Genomic DNA, 18,620 nt, shown 5'->3' on the forward strand with positions numbered 1-18,620 from the left:
AGGATGAGGCACGGCGACGTTTCTTATTCGCGCTAGGTACACGTCTTGATCTATCAATTCTAATGAGTCTAGCTCATCGGGGCATCTCCCCCGCTTAGACCATCTCATCATGCGCCGTCTCCACTCCTTTCTCCCCTGCCTCCGCCCCGCCAGTCTTCTGTCGCTGACGCTCAATCTCATCGCCGAATCGGTCGGGCAGCCGCGATGTCTTCCAGGCCGGCAAGTTAGCCTCGAACATTAAGTCGATATCCTCCAAAGAACGACCAGCTGTCTCCGGGAAGGTGAAGAAGATGTGGATGGTCATGACTGTGCAGAAGACGCCGAAAATGATATACGTCTTCCACTGGATGTTCGTGAAAGCCGGCGACACAAAGTAGGCTAGCGCGAAGTTGAAGATCCAGTTACCCGCGGCCGACAATCCTACACCCTTGGCGCGGTACTTGAGGGGGAACACCTCCGAGGCGTAAATCCATCCAGCAGGGGCCTATTCATTGTCAGAATGGTTCGGCATTTGCGAGAGGCTGTCTACTTACCCAAGTGAGACCATAGATACCAACGAAGATGTATGAACAAGCGATGACACCCTTACCAGGGGCACCGGTGATCGACCACTTCAGATTCGAATTGCCATCCACTGAGTCGACGTGGTGACCGTAGCTGGCCATGATACCCGCAATCGCAAAGTGGAGGGCCATGCACAGGATGGAACCGGTCATCAACAGAGGTCGTCGACCAATCCGATCGATGTATGGCAGAATGACACCGGTCGTCACCAGGAAAATAACATATTGGATGGCTGACGAGTACAGGGTGGTGTTGCCGGTCTGTTGTTCGCGTTAGCTCTAAATTCACCAACCATCCGCATCATTTCTTACCATTCCTGCCATGTCAAAGACATAGACGACATAGTACATAGCAACGTTGCCTCCGAGCAATTGCTGCCAGACCTGCGCGCTCACACCACAAACAGTCCGCTTCCAGATCTTCGGGCCAAACAGGGCCAAGAATGAAACGTCCTTAGCCTCCTGGGCAACCCGCACGGCCTCTTGCACCTCCTCATACTCAGCCTGGACAACGGGATCACTGCGATTTCCTTTGCCATGGATCGCGGCCAATGTGTCTAGAGCCTCTTCCCACCGTTCCTTGCTGGCCAACCAACGGGGCGATTCGGGGAAGAAAGGCAAGGCGACAAGAAGGATCAATGCAGGAACCCCCTGGATACCCCAAGCCACGCGGAAGGAAGCGGGACCAGAAATACCTTGGCCGCAGCCGTATGAGATCAGGTACATGATCAGAATACCCCATTCGATGGCCCATTGTTGGATGCCCACAATCCGGCCTCGGATGCGTGCAGGGGCCAGTTCAGCGAGATAGACACAGACTTGAGAAGACGTGATACCGACTGGAGACGGTTAGCATAGAGTACCCGTGCCAATGGGAGAGGGTGCTCACCAGCCAACCCACTGATGACCCGACCAACGACCAGATGTGCAACGTTTTGAGCAGAACATTGGATAGCTGCCCCGACAATCCAAATGCAACAAGCGATAACGAGAGAATAGCGACGGCCAAGGCGATCTGAAAGGAAACCCGCTGCGAGTGCACCGGCGAAAGACCCAGCGGACATAGAAGCAGTAATCTAACGAAAAAATTGTCAGCGTAACCCAGAAGTGCTCGGCTTGTACACAGAAGACCTACACCTCCTTGCAAGTTGCTGTCTGGATGATTAAAATAGTCTAAATATTGGTCGGTGCCAATCCAGGCACTCATGGAACTATCCAACAGGGTCAATGTGTGTCCTCATACATCGGAGCAGGAGAGCGGTCGTACCTGACATCGAAGCCGAACAATGCACCACCGATGGTGCCTAACGCGGCAAGGACTAGGCACAAGTCAGTTCCGTGGCACCTGATTGACAACATCGAAGGAGACCATACTGTAGATGTTTGTAATGCGATACATGGTGAGCAACGAACCAGACCGGACTACCTGAAGTACAACCGGGATAGGGATGCGGAGAGCCGACTCGGGGGCCCCGGACGGGGCTTATATACCGATGCACGACCCAGTGCCGAAGTAACGTCCATCCCGGACTCGTGCAATTGGCCCGTACGTCATGGCGTCACTCACGGGCGAGAAGACAGGGAAGAAGATAACTTGCAAGTGTTGCAGGTGTTCCGGATGGAGGGTGGTGCGAGACCTGCATGGGGGATGGATGACTTCAAAGAGTAAAGATCATCGGCAGGGAATGCGGAGGTCCGGGGATTTCGGTTGGGGAACGAATCAGACCCGCCTGGGGGAGCGGTTTTTCCCCAGTCTCGGTGGAGGCCGTGTTTCCTGCCCAGTCCAGTCGGTTTATTTCTGCCTCGGAGACTTTCCTTCTTCGTGTTGAACCCGTCCTGATTTCCCTGATTCCCCTTATTTTAACCGACGGTCGGGTAGACCCTCTTTCTTGACTCCTACCAGATACCTACTCCGCATGCCTGACGGAGGATAATTTTCATTCCATCTGTCGAAGAATATCTTTGGATGGTCATTAAGAACTACTCCTATAGTCTATCATACGGTTGTCGACTTCTCCCGAGCACTCAATCATCTTGAACAACGCGAGTTGTCCATTTCGGCACGAGCCGGTCTATGGAGGCTTGTCTGACGCCCACCCGAAGCCTCTTCCGTTGCGCTATGCTCGCCATCGCCTGGCGGCCTGGCTGGGCGTGGTCATCTATGTAGCGTCGATATGGCTGATTGGTGCCAACCAGAGACCCTCTGACGCCACCGTCAAGCCTCTCCATCATAGTCTCATCAAAACAATCAAAATCAATGGCAGCGAAACTCCGTTTCTTCACTCGTCTTCGATCAATTGTAGCCTTGTGAGGCTTGGGCTGCCACCAAGACCGGCGAATACGACAGCCGAATTTCGGCGACAGGACGCGTTACCGAAAGTCTGAGCCGGCAACGGCTCGTTCAGCTGCGCTGCTCTTTCCACGTGAACACGGTCAAACCCCAGTCCGCAATGGTCACAGCCGGTTAATTGTGGTAACCGAAGTGCGTGATGCTGCAGTCTCCGCGATTCACGACTTGTTGTCCGATGCAGGCGCTCTCGGCCAGCAGCATTGGAAAGTCTTCCGAATCGGGCTGATCTGACCCGTGCCACTCACGTATCAGCGTGCAGTTTTGCCCGATCAGAGTGATCTAGGTCTTGCTGCAAGCGGTACACTGATATGTTCTTATTATCCGGCTGGGCAGGCCTGCCTCAGTGTGGTGTTGGGCCCCTGATAGATCCTCATTCGAGATGGTGCCAGGTCCCGGCTCGTAGCGACAGGCTGGACAGAGAGGACACACAGCAAGAGGTAATCACAACCCCAAGATGTCAGATTGATTGCTGTCGCCCAACCTCTGGTCAAAGCGCGTATCAGTGTGGTGAAGGGTCTCTTAGTAAGCTCTCTCTAGTCATGCGAAGAGTAATTGATGAATTCCACTGGGACTGACTCATACAGTCCACCAATTCATGGTGATCTCAGGCTCCTAAGCCCCTCTCCGATCGAGAGAAGGCCACCCCGATCGATTCTAGGAACATCTTCTTCTGATGTAGTCTAATCCGCGCACTCCATGGGACCACGCTTCTTCTCTGGGGCCTCCGTCGTCAACACACAATGTGCACTGTCGAAACGTGTCTTATTGCTCCCCATGACTAGCAACGTATCTTTTGCTGCAATCCGATTCCGGAAATCGGTTGGTGACACGGCAAAGAAGTACTGACATTCTCCATCTCGCAACGGTATTGTGATTTCAATGTACCCGGAGTGCGCTCGCCCATATCAGAAGGGTGTTCGATTGCATTCACATGAGGATAATACTCAAATCAATCGAGATGATCTGAAGCGCTGAAACGGGGACCTGATCTGTTACAAACAGCGCGGTCAGCATTGTCACATGACAAATATCCCACATAACTCACACTGAACCAGAAGCCGGAAAACCAACGTCGGTTGCGTCTACTGCTGTTGACAAGACTTCATAGCGGCTGACATGTACAGGTCTTCGTGGAACCGGCCGACCGTACATATGCCTCTGACTGGTGAACTGGCCGTCGAGACCTTGAAAGACTTCGTGCACGAGTGTCAGAAAAAGCGCTTATTATCGATGGGACTACGCCGAAGACAAGAAGATACGGTATTCTCGGATCTGCAGACTACTGTCCGAGAATGCTCAGTGCATAAGAACAAATTCAAGTTGAATGAATGGCCAAAATAAGGCCTGTAGGCTTGAGGAGCAAAACAACCCGTCCGAGCATTTCTCCCGCACCCGACAACTTAGCTTGCCGAAGGACAGTAAAGCTCAACTGCTCTCATGCCGGTGTTGTGTAATGCTTGAGACCAACTGTGTCTCCTCGAGAACACCGCTCAACATTTTAAGCGCGCCTGAGGTAGAGGCAGCGGTAGCTGATTGAGAGCTACGAAAATGAACAGTCAATTTCCCCGCGCTGGTCGTGTCTAGGATTGCTCGAACTTTGCTCTCTTTGTGCCGACCGGAGGGTTACTCAGCACCTGGAAAGAGCGCCTGGTCTGGACCTCAGGCTGGTGGATGTAAGGAGATACCCAACTGCCATCCAGTATTCAGGGAAGCACGCTACGTTAGGCTTCATCGATCACGACCTTGGATGTTCTCCTCGTTGGAAAGTGCATTCATTGGTTGCGGGAGCATACATACGAACAGAGGTTTCTGACTATATCTCGCTCGAGAGATGGAGTGTGTCCATTTTCTCCTTCACAGTGGCAACTTAGCGGTGAGGGGTCTGCTCACATCCAATCTACAGAGGCATGCTACATGCACTCGAGGCCTAAATGGACGACAAAGGCGTGCGCAGGCGATTGGTGACGCTTAATCCTTCGATTATCTGTCCCCGCCCATTGGTAACCTAATGCGTGAACCATTTCTCAGCACAAACTCTGGACCCATGGATGAATTGGCGGGAAAAGCAGCAGTTAGACTCTGGCCTAGATCTGGGGAAATTCTGGGGATCAGATGCTGGTGCTGGATTCGGGCTGCTGCCATGTCGTCGGTACCCCGGATTCGGACGGGTTTTCAAAAATATCCTACTATTTGGAGGCCCCAAACCGCTGGGTTCTCTTCCGGATGTACGTTAAACACTATCCGAGAGGTTTTCACGAGTTAAGTGGTGTATGCGACCGTGGGAAAGTCAACGCATCGAAGTTGCTTCCCGGCCAGACTAAGGAGGCCGACCGTGCCGTTACCTCGACGATCGCTGGACCTCGATGAACGACAGCGCAGGGCCTCGGTCTAGCCAGTCCAGCAGCGCAGAGGGATAATTGACCTATTCGCCACGTGCAGGTTCATCAGACGCAAGGGGATGTACCATCCGGCTCAAGTGAGACGAGGACTCGATAATGAGCTTGCCTGATCTTATTGCCCTGCCGCACGCTCGCTCGACAATAGCTGGTGACAGGGGATATGTTTCACACGCATAACAATGCACCGGTCAAAGGATAGGGGGGATAGAACAATCTCCGGCGATATCCGGGAATTGTTTATCTGTCCTGACGCCATTCCGGGGTAAAAGTGAGCGATGCTATCGCGCCAATCCGGCGCCGATCACCGGCACCAAATGCTGCAATTGGTCCAGTATGGATTTGATAGCTTAATCTCGCGGGTCCATTTGATTATAGTTCGCAGCACCAGTGCGTTAGACTCGCACCACCACGTCAGATTCACCCGCAGACCGGCTGAGCATTACGCTTGGCCGCCGATAAGCCCTGGAAGCCCCTCTCCTGGCCCGCGATGGCGCCCATTCTCTGTCCTATTCTTATCTTGAAGAAATAGAGTATCCTGTACTCCGCATTGCGGACCTGCTCTAGTCGCTGGAGACGACAGGTTCCATGGAGCTTGGGCTGAGTCGAACGAGTCCAGCTGCTGTCTTTCTTTGACCGATATGCCTCTTGCATTCCTCGCCTGCAAGGGATGAGACTGGCGCCACCTCTACGACGGTATTGATTTCACGCCACGCGAGCACAGCGTGAGGGTGCATTCATCCTTCGACGGCTGAGATGGCCGCATCCGGGTGGCTATCCCGACTGGCCGTGATGGTCATCCGTCCAACCTGGGCCAGCCCATCGAGCCGATGTAACATTCCCCAGATGCTGGAGAGTTGGCGACACGAGCGGTCTCACTTAGAGCCGATAACAGCTGTCTCCTGATTGTACCGTGGCCAAGAAAGCCATTAAATGAGTGGCACAGGCCCTGCGCCTTCTGATACCGTGTGATCGCCTATTGGATGGGCCTCACAGTGGTTATCAGTTCTTCTCGCAGGATCCACGCTCCTGCCAGTCTTCCAGAAGATTTTGCTGGCCTTGCTCGCAGCGGACAAGCCGATGGGGCAAATGTTGACACACCACCCAACACCACTTGACTGGAAGCTGCGACAAGATTCTTTATCTGCCTGCTCGCCTGCTTCCCGATAGCGAACCATAGCGAGTGGGCTGAGTATGTTTGTCTTATCTGTTGTTCCAATTTGCCCCCTGCACATCATTCATCAAATTGACTTCGGCTTCTCAGAGGCTGCAAGCCGACCTCACTAGGTTCCACGACCTCGACGGACAAGTCTTATATCAATCTTCCGTCGCCCGCCCAATCTTATACGTGGTGATTTTCTTCGCGTCTTCTTCCCCTTCTTCCCATCTCTTTGCACGTACACCCACCCTTCTCCATCGAGGTCATTCACGATGGACGACCACAGCAATGCACCTGCATACGAAACATCCAGTTCCAAGGAGAAGCATCTCGAGCCCACTGGCGACTGGGCCTCTCCTGACGTCGACCATGGCGCCGAAACCGATCTGCACCGCTCGTTGTCGACGCGGCACCTGACCATGATTGCGCTTGGCTCCTCCATCGGAATGGGATTATGGCTTGGAAGTGGAACTTCTCTAAGCAATGCTGGCCCAGCAGCGCTTCTGATTGGCTATCTCCTCAGTTGTACGATGATTTGGGCCGTCAGTCATTCGATTGGAGAGATGGCAGTCATGTATCCATTGCCGTCCGCGTTCACGCAGTGGACGTCGATCTTCATTGACCGGTCAATGGCCTTTTCCCTTGGCTGGGCATACTGGTTCTCCTACTGGATCACAATCGCCAACGAGCTGCAGGTGTGTTGCTCTTGCTGTGTTGAATACACTGTCCACTGATCATTGAATGTACAGGGCGTTGTTACTGTGCTTAGCTTCTGGACGACCAAAGTACCTACAGCGGCCTGGATCACTATTTTTTGGATTGTTATTATTGCCGTCAACGTTGTCGCCGTGAGATTCTTCGGAGAGGTCGAAGTTACAGCCTCTACTATCAAGTTTGGCTGGATCTTTGTGGTGATCATCTCGTGCATCGGTAAGTGGTTCAAGTTCCTCTGTGGCACAGCACAATATCCTGTTCCGGGGCTCACTTCCTTAGTCATTTCGGCCGGTGGCGCTCCTGCTGAGGGTCCGATCGGGTTCCGGTACTGGAACTCCTCGCCGTTCATCAACGGGTTCAAAGGATTCTTGTCCATTATGCCTACGTGTATCTTTGCAATGAGGTACTTGACCCCTATTATCTGGCTATACTTCAGGGTAGCAAGGATTGGTCTTGAAGTTTGCCCAGACTGCTACTCTTCTATACCTAGCTGACCCCTTTCCCTTAACACTCAGTGGTTCAGAAAACGCTGCTTTGGTCGCTGCTGAGACTGATAATCCACGCAAGGCTGTCCCCCGAGCTGTCGGGTCCATCTGGGTCCGTTTGTCTCTGTTCTACGTCCTGGGCTCCTTGATGATCACCATCACCGTCTCTCCGTACAACAAGGACCTCTTCGGTGGCGACGGCGTTAATGCTTCACCATTTGTTATAGCCTTCCGCAACGCTGGACTGGAACCTCTAGCTCATATCATGAACGCGGTGATCTTCATATCAGTTTTGTCGACCGGCAGTATCTCGGCCTATGGTGGCTCGCGTACTTTGATGGGCTTGACACACCTGAATATGGCTCCCAAGGTTAGTGCCTCTCATTCCTTTCCTCCTACATTGCAGCGCTAGCGACTAATATGATCATCTGCTCCGCCCGGTCAGATCTTCGGCAAGGCCGACAAGCAAGGCCGCCCGATTGCAGGAATGGCCATAACCCTCCTCATTGGAGGCGGTCTTGCCTACCTCAACGTCTCTAACTCTGGCGCCAACGTCTTCACCTGGTTCTCAAACCTGACTTCCCTCTTCACCCTTTTTGGCTGGGGCACGATATGTCTGTCGCACCTCCGCATGCGCTACGCCTGGAAGGTCCAGGGTCGATCGGTAGAGGATCTCCCCTGGAAGTCGTGGACATACCCCTACGGCGCCATCTGGGGTCTTGTTTGGTGCATCATCCTCATCATCGCGGAATTCTACCTGAGTGTATGGCCTCTCGGAGAAAGCCCCAGCGCGAAGAACTTCTTCGCCAACTACGTCTCTGTCGTGGCTATCGTGGTCCTGTACCTGGCGGCGCGATGCTACTACCGCGGGCCGTGGTGGGTGGATGCTCGCACGATTGACCTCGACGCCCCGAGACGGTTCTACGTGGATGGGCACGATGTCGAGACCAAGACAGAGCGGAAGGGGCCGACGAAGTATCTTCGTAAGGCAGTGGATGCCGTGTTTGATTAAAGAGATAGGTGGTTGTACATAATATACATTATCATAGTTGATCCGTGGAGTTATATCAACTTGCACTTCGAGTATTAGAACATGTGTTGTTCATAGAGCTAGCGTACTCATGCCACGTGGCATGAGAGGGCTTTTGCAGTAGCAGTATAAGGTTTGTGAAAGTCGAACTATTATCACCTTGTTAAAATCTTGCCAGACTTAAATTTAACGATATAAATGCTGTTTGTATTCTATTCCACCCTTTCCCTATCAATGCAGCTTACTTCTGCCATTGTATGCTCTGTATCAACTTGAAAGATAGGAGTTTACCTATGGAGAAATGTCATGCATGCTCTCAGTAGGGCGCCCGCTTTAGGAGACCATCAGGGCGGGCCCGCATCTGCCCCTTCCCGACCCATACACTCACTGCTTCTCAAACTCATATATCTCTCTTCCCAATCATAGTCTTCGTAGATGCTTGCGACCGAGCGAGCACTTCAGGATCTTGTCTGCCAACTGTCTCGGGGCTTAAGGCGCCCACAAAATAGAAGATTCATACCACTCTTCTCAGTCCCAATGCAGGCCTTGGAAGCTTCCTCTTCTCGTCGAAGCGGGTCGCCTTGATACCAATTCTGCGTATAAATCTAGTCTCTTGCAATTGCGGGTCAGCCGATGTCTGGGTAAGCTCTACATGTAGCCAGTAAGCCGTTCTCCATGTCTTCATTCTCACTTTTCCGCCTCTCAAGCTTGGATCACATCGGCAGGAAGAGGTTGATGCTCAAGCTTCGAGGCAGAATTGCTGCACCAACATCGATTGTCTCCAAGTATCTCCACGATAGTCAACTTGCAGCCATGCCTGGGTTTGCGTTGCGCGAGTGTTGTTGTGGGGCAATGATAAAGACAATCGCCGCATGGCCACTTTGTCTGGTCATAATCATCAATGGAATGGAACATGAGTGGTCTCGAATGTATGTCTTTACCTGTGATGGGTCATAATCTCTCTGCGCTTCACATTGAATAGAGTTTCCACTGATTAAAGCTTGGCGGTCAGGAATCTGGCTCTAACCGGAGTCAGGCTCCAGTTACAGATTGAGCAAACATGATCACCATCCAGGCTCTTACGAGACGGAGATATAGAAGAGAGGAAGTATTCCATACCGTGTCCATTCTAGATGCGGAGTAATTGCCGCATAGCCCGCGGAGATTGTATATTGGGACTAACCTGATCAAGGGGGCGTTGATTCTGCATGAGCAAGAAAGAGTGGTCAGGGGATCGGTTTACACCGTGACCGTAATAAGAATTAAACATAGTAATATACTCAAGGTCTCAGGCTATTCTGCCATTCGGCTGGATGTATTCATTTGCGAATCGTTGACAAGTACGGCAAAGCCAAGCTTTCGGTAAGTGGCAGTGAGTGCCGAACCACTTCCGCTGATGCTCTCCATACCTTTCTCCAACTCGCATACTTACGATGAACAGCGCCTCACACATGAACCATGTTCCTTCCTACACTTGGGGGCGATCAGCTGAGCTGTCCTCTCTCATGCTCTTCTGCAGCTTTTGCACTCTTTTACATCCCACCCAAAACAGCAGTGATCCACGGCTCAGGGGCTTGGCTTGAAACCGGGGTGGAGCAAACGTGTCGGATTGAAACTAGAGGCCTTGCTCAGACCACTTCTTCTCCACAAGGGACCAGCACCCTACTGCTGTTGCTGTATTCTCCCGGTAGGGCGGACTCCGTCTTGTCCTGAAACATCCTCTGACTCTCTCCTGTACTGTTTTTAGTGCGGGACGTTGTGAACTCGAAACACATTCATCCCACGTATGGCCATGAAGAGCCATTCTCGGACTAATCTCCGTGGTGGATGTGGCCCCTTTCATTCTAGAACTCCTACAGCTGTCGAGCGACATCATCCTATAAAGCCTGTTGTCAGTCGCTCGTTTTAATCGCTCAGTAACCTCGTGCAACCCTGCCAGCCACCACCTCAAATCATCCTACTCACCTCTCGTCACAATGCTTCGTCTCGAAACCCTCGCTGCCCTCGCCGTCCTCGGCCTGGCCAACGCTCAGTCTACCGTTGGCTTCGGTCCCTACTTCAGCCTGGGTCCTACTCAGAGCTGGATCCGCGAGGCCACGACCACTCTTGTGCTCCCCGAAGTTCCCAGCCCCGTCGCGGACCGTCTCGCCCTGTGGCCCGGCATGGGCACCAGCGGCGGTGATCTGATCCAGGCGCTTGCTGTTTCTTTCTCCGACCCCAATGCGTACGTCATGGAGACCGGTTAATCCTGGCCAAACCATTGGACACAATACTGACGGCATCTAGCAACTGCGGCGGTACCTCCGGCCAGTGGTGCATCTGGGCCAGCACCCTCGAGGGTAAGTCTTCCCGAGGTTATGATCGAGAGGGCCCTAACGATGAGCAGACACGCAGCTTGGTGGCACCCAAGTTCCGGCCAATGCCGGTGACAAGGTGACCATGGAATGTACGTTCACCTCTTCGTTCCCTGCACGATAGCCATTGACAATTCTCAGACAAGTACAACGATTCCACCTCCAAGTACGATCAGACCGTCTCTCTTAACGGCAAGGTCGTCTCGACTCTGTCGACCAGTACGTTCCTCAACCATTTCTCCCCAGTTGCCAATGCTAACACTTCACAGGCTCCGGCCAAGCTCAAGGCTGGGGCACCGCCGTCGAATGCCAGGACGATGCCTGCAAGAGCACTGCTCGCGCTCACCGTGAGTCCCCCCAGCCCTTTGCTCCCGCCCTTCCCGGAAGACATCTAACCATGAGAACAGAGTACATCGACACCACGATCGTCCTGAACGCCGCGGACAGCACCTTCGCCGGCACCCTGGCCACCAACGAGGTCACCTCCACCGGCCTTAAGACCTCCGACTCCAAGACCTTCACCGTCGAGACGATCAACGTCCAGGCCCACACCTATGATATCTAAGTGGGGCCATGAGCTGAGGTTGTATTTCTAGGATATGCTGGCGTGACTATGTCGAATAACAATTGAGCTCTGCGAGCGGTTGCGGAATCTGTGTAAATTATATATTATACGACAATGTAGAGAACTGTGGAAGTCAGTAAGAGACTGAGGTAGCGACTTTCTAGAAGCATGGAGAGTGACTGTCGAACTCTCGGCCGATTGGTTGGGGTCCCCGAGCTGTGGTCACTTGGCCGTTTGGCCCCTGGAACTATTTCAGGCCCGACACAGCCAGAGACTGCAGACAAGCGCACTTGCTGCCGGGTTATCTGGCGCCCGGAGTTGTCCCATGCATAATCAGTCGATTTCGAGAGTGGGCCAGATGGGTATGTTGTAAGAGAGCTGAAAGCTCGAAGAAGGTGCCAAGTGAAAGATGCAAGTTCGAACCGCTTGTGCATACTGCCCTTGAGCTCAGCTGAGCATCATCCCAATTTATATCTACTATCTTGTGCATCTCATCCTTGCAGGGGGCTCCTTACTTCAAGTGAAAGCTATCTTGATAAGTCTTCTAGGAGTTACGTTCCTAGCGTGCTACACAATAGAGGACTAGTGGATGGGAGAAAATCCAGCGGTCCTGATCTCAACTCAAGGGAGGATGTCAGAAGCAGCGACACTTGCAATTCGAAGAGGCTCATCTTCGGCCAGTCGATCATGTCGCCGCCGAGTTGAGCGCTTAACTCCATCGATGGCGGACGCGCTGAGAATGGGAGATTAACCAAATCGATTATCCAAATCAACTGACCAAATCGATTGACCAAATAGATGAAAGCGTTTTTGTGATGGGTTTCATATAGAACAAGGTTCACCCATGTCATTGTCAGCACTTACCATTTGTGCGACCGCGGATACCACGAATATATACTAATAGGCGGATATGACACTGTGACAATGACGTGGATGAAGTGCTCGGAGTATTTTCCATGCCAAAAGGGCGATTGGATCTCTGGGTCTGATTAGATTCCGATTTCGAAGTCATAACAAAAGTCGGGAGCGTGCTCATCAATGGCGGCAGGGCAAAAGGTGTGCTGCTGCATTGGATGTCATCATTGAGGATCCACCTATTATGAGCTGCTATTGTTGTGAGGCGACGAGCTAATCCCAATTCAGAAAGTCCGCAAATGCCCGATCGGGAGGTCACGGGGCTTATCCATGATCTTATCGCTTATCAGCTGACCATCCCCCAGCTTGTTTGTCCCCAACCTCCTCGGCTCCCTGTCTCTTCCTCTTCCACTTCAGTCACTCACTCTTTGTCCAATCGACCTGACTCCTACATTCAACATCGATTTGGGCTTCACCATGAAGCTCTCTCTCCTCCCCGCCCTTCTTGGGCCGGCCGGAGCTCTTCAATTGCCCCTGTTCCAAGCTTCTTCATCGCAGTCCGAGCTCTCGACGTCGAGCAAGCAGCTCATCGACTCTGAGCTGCTGCAGAAAGAAGTCAAAGCCGAGAACCTCCTCAAAAGAGCCGAGGAGCTCTACGAGATTGCAAAGCTCAGCGAGGAGGAATATCAGCACCCAACCCGTGTCATTGGCAGCAAAGGTGCGCACCTCACTCATCTCCGCTGCTCTGTGACTCACCTTCTAACCTTCAATCTGCTAGGTCACCTCGGAACCTTAGATTACATCCACTCCACCCTTGTCGAGCTCGGCGACTACTACACCATCACCAATCAATCCTTTCCTGCGGTGACCGGAAATGTCTTCGAGTCGCGCCTCGTCCTCGGCCACACGGTGCCCTCCTCAGCTACCCCGATGGGGCTGACGCCTCCCACAAAAGACAGGGAGCCTGTCTACGGTCCATTGGTGGCAGTCGCCAATCATGGATGCGAGTTCTCCGACTACCCCGGCAATCTTTCTGGTGCCATTGCATTCATTTCTCGGGGCACTTGTCCATTCGGAACCAAGTCCGACCTGGCCGGCAAAGCAGGCGCCATTGCGGCAGTGGTCTACAATAACGAGAAGGGCGATCTATCTGGGACTCTTGGCACTCCCACCCCAGACCATGTTGCCACTTTCGGCATCTCAGACAGTGATGCGGCACCTGTCCTGGAGCAGCTGAAGAAGGGCGAGAAGGTGGATGGTATTGCCTACATTGACGGTATTGTGGAGACAATCATCACTACAAATATTATCGCACAGACTGTCGAAGGAGATCACGATAATTGTGTCATGGCTGGAGCCCACACTGACAGTGTAGCCGAAGGTCCGGGTATCAATGACGACGGCTCTGGTACTCTGACTCTCTTGGAACTGGCAACAAAACTCACCCAGTTCAGCGTCAACAACTGCGTGCGTCTTGCTTGGTGGGCTGGAGAAGAAGAAGGTCTCCTGGGTAGTGATTACTATGTGGACCAACTGACTCCGGAGGAGAATCACAAGATTAGGGTTTCAGGCGATATGGACATGATGTGCTCACCAAACTATGCGTACCAGGTATACAACGCCACCAACGCCATCAATCCCGTGGGATCAGAGGAACTGCGCGACTTATTCACAGACTACTACGAGGCACACGACCTCAACTACACCTACATCCCCTTTGATGGCCGCAGTGACTACGACGCCTTCATCCGTCATGGCATTCCCGCCGGAGGCATTGCAACTGGCGCAGAAGGTGTCAAGACCAAGGAAGAGGAAGAGATGTTCGGTGGTAAGGCGGGAGATTGGTATGATCCCAACTACCATCAGATTGGAGATGACGTCTCAAATCTGGACCTTACTGCTTGGGAAATCAACACCAAGGTACGTATCGGTTTGTGTTTAGCTGCTCTTGCTTGCAACTGACGTCCTACAGCTTGTCGGTCACTTTATTGCAACATACGCGCGGTCGTTTGAGGGCTTCCCTGAGCGCACCGATGCTGATGTCAGCACTTTCTCCCACGAGCCGCGGAAATACCGCGGCCACCGCTTGCAAATGTGATCGATGATAGACCACAGATCTCTATCATTTTTGGCTAGATAGAGTCTTGTTCTGATGGTTTATTTTGAGTTACTTACTTGGTTAGATGAATAAATATTTTTTGGCACAATCTATATTTGGCACCGACAAGCTTTGTTTTGTTGACTTTAACTTTAGATACAGTTGCGAGGCGGCGCGCGTTAGAACACCCATCTCTCGACCTCCAGATTTCTATGCTTCCAATCTAAAAGACACTTGATAGGAAGTTACCAAGCAGCCCACAGTGGCAAACCAGGCCAGAGATCCGTTTCCACCCCGGCCATCTCCCCCGCATCAAACAACCCATACTCCTCGACATCCCGGGTCAGGAAATCCTGCATGAGCGGCTGATCCAGGACCATGTAAGCGGACCCTGCCGCTGCGCCTCCAGCATCGAAATGACCCGTGCTCGGGAGATTATCAGCCTGTCCCTTGGACCAAAGCACTGCCGGAAATGGAGATTGTGCCGAAGGGGAGGCGACGGACAGCGACAACCCCTGCTGCTTCGCCACCCGCGATGCGAACCGTCCGCTCCGCAGACAGTGCTGCGCCCGTACAAGATGGTGGAACAAGTCATCTGCGACGAGACTACCGTTCGCGACCAAGGATTTCAGCATCTCAATGACGGTCTCCACGGACGTGAGGTCCTCCGCTGTGCCACCTGGTAGCAGACTTGAGATGAGCAGAACCAGGGCGGCAGTGAAGATGTACTGGGCGAAGGCGTAGCCGTAGGTCGAGGAGGCGCCGTTCGTCCATTCGTTCGTGCAGAGGGTCAGAGTGTGGCGGGCGGAATGGATGCATGCGTCTTTGAGAGCGGCGAGGGTTGCAGGGATAGCGGGCTCGTTGGGGGTCAGGTTTGGCGAGAGATGATTGAGGAGGGTGAGGAGGATTGGGCGGATGGCCAGGATGACGCACTGTGTTAAATGGGTCAGCTTTCGGTTGGAACGGGAGATGGGGAGGAACAAGTTCCTACGTAGTTGAATTGGAGATGGACGAGAATGGTGCATTTGGGATTGTGCCTGGTGGTATGGAGGTGGAGGTGGTTGGGTAGGGACTGTGTCCACTCCTGCAGGTCAAGGAGGATCCTTTGCTCCCGCTGGAGGAACGTCTCGGTGAAGTTGCTACGGCTGTAGATCGTGCGCATGATTGTGCTGGAGATTCTGGCGAGTCTGACGAAAGCGGCTTGGTATGAGCTGTCCACGAGCTCGTTGTGGTAATTCTCGGAGTCGAGGTTCGTGGGCAGGTCAACGTGGATGGCTTCATCGTTGATCTGCACTGGCAGGCCTAATTTCAGGCTCCAGGACCGATCAAAGACGTAGATTGTCCACCACAAACGCACACGATGTTCTCGCGCAATCCGACCGGGGCATTGGGTGTCCGGGATGTTGTGGTTCAGACCGACGAGGAGTGCGAAGCGCAAGGCGTTGCCGACCATGAGGTAGGCGGAGTGCTGTCGGTTAAGGGACTGGCTATAGAGGGCCTGGAGGAGTCAGCACATAATGACAGAATACCCACGGAGACGAGGTTACCAAGATCAGAAGAGCCTCGATGTGAATGATGGTAGGTCGCTCCGGTGGCACGGAAATCAGACCGATGGCGCGAGCATAGTACGCCATCCCTGGCACCGTGCCCTTTTCTCCTCCATCATTGTGGAATGAGTAAACTTCTCCCAAGGCAAAAAGCGCAAAGTACTTGCACAGGAAGATCGCGTCATTGAAGAGACCTTGCTCGTAGATGTGTTGGAGGTGGTCGAGGGTGGATTTACGCAGGGCGAGATGAAAGGGTGGGTTTGCGTGGCCCAGCGCGGTGTTGACCAGCAACCGAGCACGGGCCAAACTGGGCCATTGGATCCCAGAATGGGCCACTTGGTTGAGGGTTGATTCTGGGATTAATCGCGTGCGGAGAATATGCGGCGTTGCGCTTTTGTTGCCGTCGAGGCATTGGCACAGACGCGTGGCAAAGCCCGTACATGCTGCCTCGCTAACATAAACGGGAAGTGCCAATCCCTCGTGAGTCTGGAACCACGGCCGGTCTTCAAGCAACGGATTCCGAGTCCTCGTGTCGCTTCTTTCCGTTGCAGAAAAAGGGTGCTGCTCTATGGTGGGAAGGACATGGCTTTGCGACCTCAGTCGGTGCTTACGCAGCTCTTCACTGTCTCGAATCAACTGTTCCAGATAGCTGGCGGCAGGTCAGCGCGGGACGGTTGCTGCATCGGTAGCAGCTGCCTACCTTTCGTCGATGCGCACTTTGCGGTCGCGGACGACATAACTGCATTCGTGCTCACATCCCGCCATGTGGCACCGCGAGCAGGGTCTCCCCCCCGAGCATTTGACTTTTTGAGCATGGCATCTTTGGCATCTGGTTCCTTCGTGTGGTTAGAGCGTGGAATTGAAGGTGGGGATGAGACTCACGCTACAGGTCTTTTGGTTCCTAGGGAGCTCCGCGCTTGCTGCAGTAACCCCTGCGATCTCTGTGCCGAGTTACCGGGCTGCATGACATGATGACGATGCCTGGTAAAAGGTACTGCTCTTCCACACGCACTCCACCAATATGCGGAGATTCTTCAAGGGGAAAAGTTTTCTATCGGCCAGATTTACGCCCACCGACGCTAGCTCTTTCCGATTGGTCTCGGAGAGGGAGAGAGAATCCGCTTGTGCTCGGCTTTCTCACATGACTGGCTATAGCACGATATGGGTGGGTCTTTCTCCCCAGTTTGGTCTAGCGTACGGTCAACTTTAAACTGGCCGAAATGCCCCCACGAGGCCTGCAGCAACTGGGCTCACATAAATTCCCGTCTATACCTCCTTGACGACCTCACTCCTGCCCTCCCTTTAGATTTTCCAGTCCTTTCCACTTTTCTTCAATCTGCCCCGTTGTGCGCATAAATTGGTCCTATACCCATTTACCCACCGAGCGACCAACCACCGCACCCAATGACCTCAACAACCACCAACGCATACACCCTCCGCCACCACCGGCCAGGAGACATGGGCTGGATTGTCCACCGCCACGGCGCGCTCTACGCACAAGAATACGGCTGGAGCGAGCGCTTCGAGGCCCTCGTCGCCGGCGTCACCGTCGACTTCATCGAGAACTACGACCCCGCCCGCGAACGCTGCTGGATCGCCGACGACCGCGATGGCCAATTCCTGGGCTGCGTCATGCTGGTCAATGACCGAAACTCCGATGACAATGCCGCCAAGCTCCGCTTATTGCTGGTGGAACCCAGCGCACGGGGTCTGGGCCTCGGACGAGCTTTGATTCATCAATGCACGGAGTTTGCGCGCGAGGCCGGGTATGCGCGCATTCGGCTGTGGACGAATAGTGTTCTTGTGTCGGCGCGGCGGCTGTATGAGAAGGAGGGGTATCGGCTTGTTTCGACGGAGGAGGATGAGAAGTTGGGGTTCAAGTCGACGGGGGAATTTTGGGAGTTGGTGCTTTAGGTTTCTTGGGTGGGATATAGATTGCGTTGGCATTGCGGCATTTAACTATACTTTTTCCTCTACTGCTTTTAGCCATAATTGAAGCGTGATTCTGAGACTGATAGCATAGTTTGGATGGCAATCAGCCGATGGCGTGGTTATATCGCAAACTGGTACATTTGAGTTCTAATGTCGCCACCGAAGTTGCCCATAGATAGCCTTCGCAGGCTCCTGTGCAAACATAGGCTTAGAAATTCTTTCGAAGTGCATGCTCGCTTTAACTGGGGTGTAGTCAATAGCATCAATTCTCTCTGCTACCAGAGAGCAAAGCTTTTCCAAGTGCTATGCGTTGCACCTATGTGCCTCGAAGTACTGGTCGGTGCATAATACATTACTTAGTATGCTAGATTCTACTATGTACCTTTCCCCAATGCGCAGTGCCGCGTTCGGACGCAACAAAGACTATTATGCTCATGACAAGAGGATACCCTAAGCACGATCTCTACCAGCTAACTCTAGCCCCCCGGCATATCTCACCGAGTAGGAGGTTGCCCATTAGCCTGTTTCATCAATGCCCTCGAAATTGAATAGACGAATCATATTGCTAGATA

At 53.1% G+C, this 18,620-nt stretch overlaps 6 protein-coding genes across 6 annotated transcripts; 4 read left to right on the plus strand and 2 right to left on the minus strand.

The window, feature by feature from the left end:
- Positions 1–94: 94 nt before the first annotated feature.
- Positions 95–1,995, minus strand: BO72DRAFT_420795 (glucose transporter; the record flags this gene model as incomplete). Its single annotated transcript, XM_040942736.1, has 7 exons — positions 1,938–1,995; positions 1,831–1,882; positions 1,699–1,774; positions 1,453–1,639; positions 876–1,402; positions 534–824; positions 95–484 (listed from the first exon to the last, which is right to left on the minus strand). Exons 1-7 carry the CDS (start codon positions 1,960–1,962, stop codon positions 95–97), a joined length of 1,548 nt encoding a protein of 515 aa, XP_040805351.1. The 5' UTR covers positions 1,963–1,995.
- A 4,745-nt stretch (positions 1,996–6,740) lies between these two features.
- BO72DRAFT_492170 (putative amino acid transporter) lies at positions 6,741–8,679 on the plus strand (the record flags this gene model as incomplete). The annotated part of the gene is made up of 5 exons (XM_040948267.1): positions 6,741–7,163; positions 7,218–7,398; positions 7,462–7,585; positions 7,698–8,037; positions 8,113–8,679. 5 exons carry the CDS (start codon positions 6,741–6,743, stop codon positions 8,677–8,679), a joined length of 1,635 nt encoding a protein of 544 aa, XP_040805352.1.
- A 1,863-nt stretch (positions 8,680–10,542) lies between these two features.
- Positions 10,543–11,668, plus strand: BO72DRAFT_206643 (uncharacterized protein). The gene is made up of 6 exons (XM_040939623.1): positions 10,543–10,921; positions 10,984–11,036; positions 11,084–11,143; positions 11,193–11,270; positions 11,321–11,398; positions 11,459–11,668. The coding sequence occupies exons 1-6, from the start codon at positions 10,674–10,676 to the stop codon at positions 11,614–11,616; spliced, it is 675 nt and encodes a 224-aa protein (XP_040805353.1). The 5' UTR covers positions 10,543–10,673; the 3' UTR covers positions 11,617–11,668.
- Positions 11,669–12,948: 1,280 nt separating this feature from the next.
- On the plus strand, positions 12,949–14,569 carry BO72DRAFT_455258 (aminopeptidase; the record flags this gene model as incomplete). The annotated part of the gene is made up of 3 exons (XM_040946224.1): positions 12,949–13,189; positions 13,250–14,391; positions 14,444–14,569. 3 exons carry the CDS (start codon positions 12,949–12,951, stop codon positions 14,567–14,569), a joined length of 1,509 nt encoding a protein of 502 aa, XP_040805354.1.
- A 245-nt stretch (positions 14,570–14,814) lies between these two features.
- On the minus strand, positions 14,815–17,423 carry BO72DRAFT_516179 (Zn(II)2Cys6 transcription factor; the record flags this gene model as incomplete). Its single annotated transcript, XM_040949572.1, has 5 exons — positions 16,999–17,423; positions 16,817–16,945; positions 16,099–16,765; positions 15,561–16,067; positions 14,815–15,501 (listed from the first exon to the last, which is right to left on the minus strand). Exons 1-5 carry the CDS (start codon positions 17,079–17,081, stop codon positions 14,815–14,817), a joined length of 2,073 nt encoding a protein of 690 aa, XP_040805355.1. The 5' UTR covers positions 17,082–17,423.
- BO72DRAFT_444406 (GNAT family N-acetyltransferase) lies at positions 17,077–18,126 on the plus strand. The gene has a single exon (XM_040943798.1). It carries the CDS (start codon positions 17,521–17,523, stop codon positions 18,028–18,030), a length of 510 nt encoding a protein of 169 aa, XP_040805356.1. The 5' UTR covers positions 17,077–17,520; the 3' UTR covers positions 18,031–18,126.
- The last annotated feature ends 494 nt before the right edge of the window (positions 18,127–18,620 follow it).

Source organism: Aspergillus fijiensis (genome assembly GCF_003184825.1).
Source record: "Aspergillus fijiensis CBS 313.89 unplaced genomic scaffold BO72scaffold_5, whole genome shotgun sequence".
In the NCBI taxonomy this organism is placed as follows: domain Eukaryota; kingdom Fungi; phylum Ascomycota; class Eurotiomycetes; order Eurotiales; family Aspergillaceae; genus Aspergillus; species Aspergillus fijiensis.

Excerpts from the sequence above, each read along its gene's own strand:
- BO72DRAFT_206643 (XM_040939623.1), top strand. The coding sequence starts at position 10,674 with ATGCTTCGTCTCGAAACCCTCGCTGCCCTCGCCGTCCTCGGCCTGGCC. Across the intron at positions 11,037-11,083 it reads CTGGGCCAGCACCCTCGAGG|ACACGCAGCTTGGTGGCACC; the intron begins GTAAGTCTTCCC and ends AACGATGAGCAG. Across the intron at positions 11,399-11,458 it reads GAGCACTGCTCGCGCTCACC|AGTACATCGACACCACGATC; the intron begins GTGAGTCCCCCC and ends CCATGAGAACAG.
- BO72DRAFT_444406 (XM_040943798.1), top strand. The coding sequence starts at position 17,521 with ATGACCTCAACAACCACCAACGCATACACCCTCCGCCACCACCGGCCA.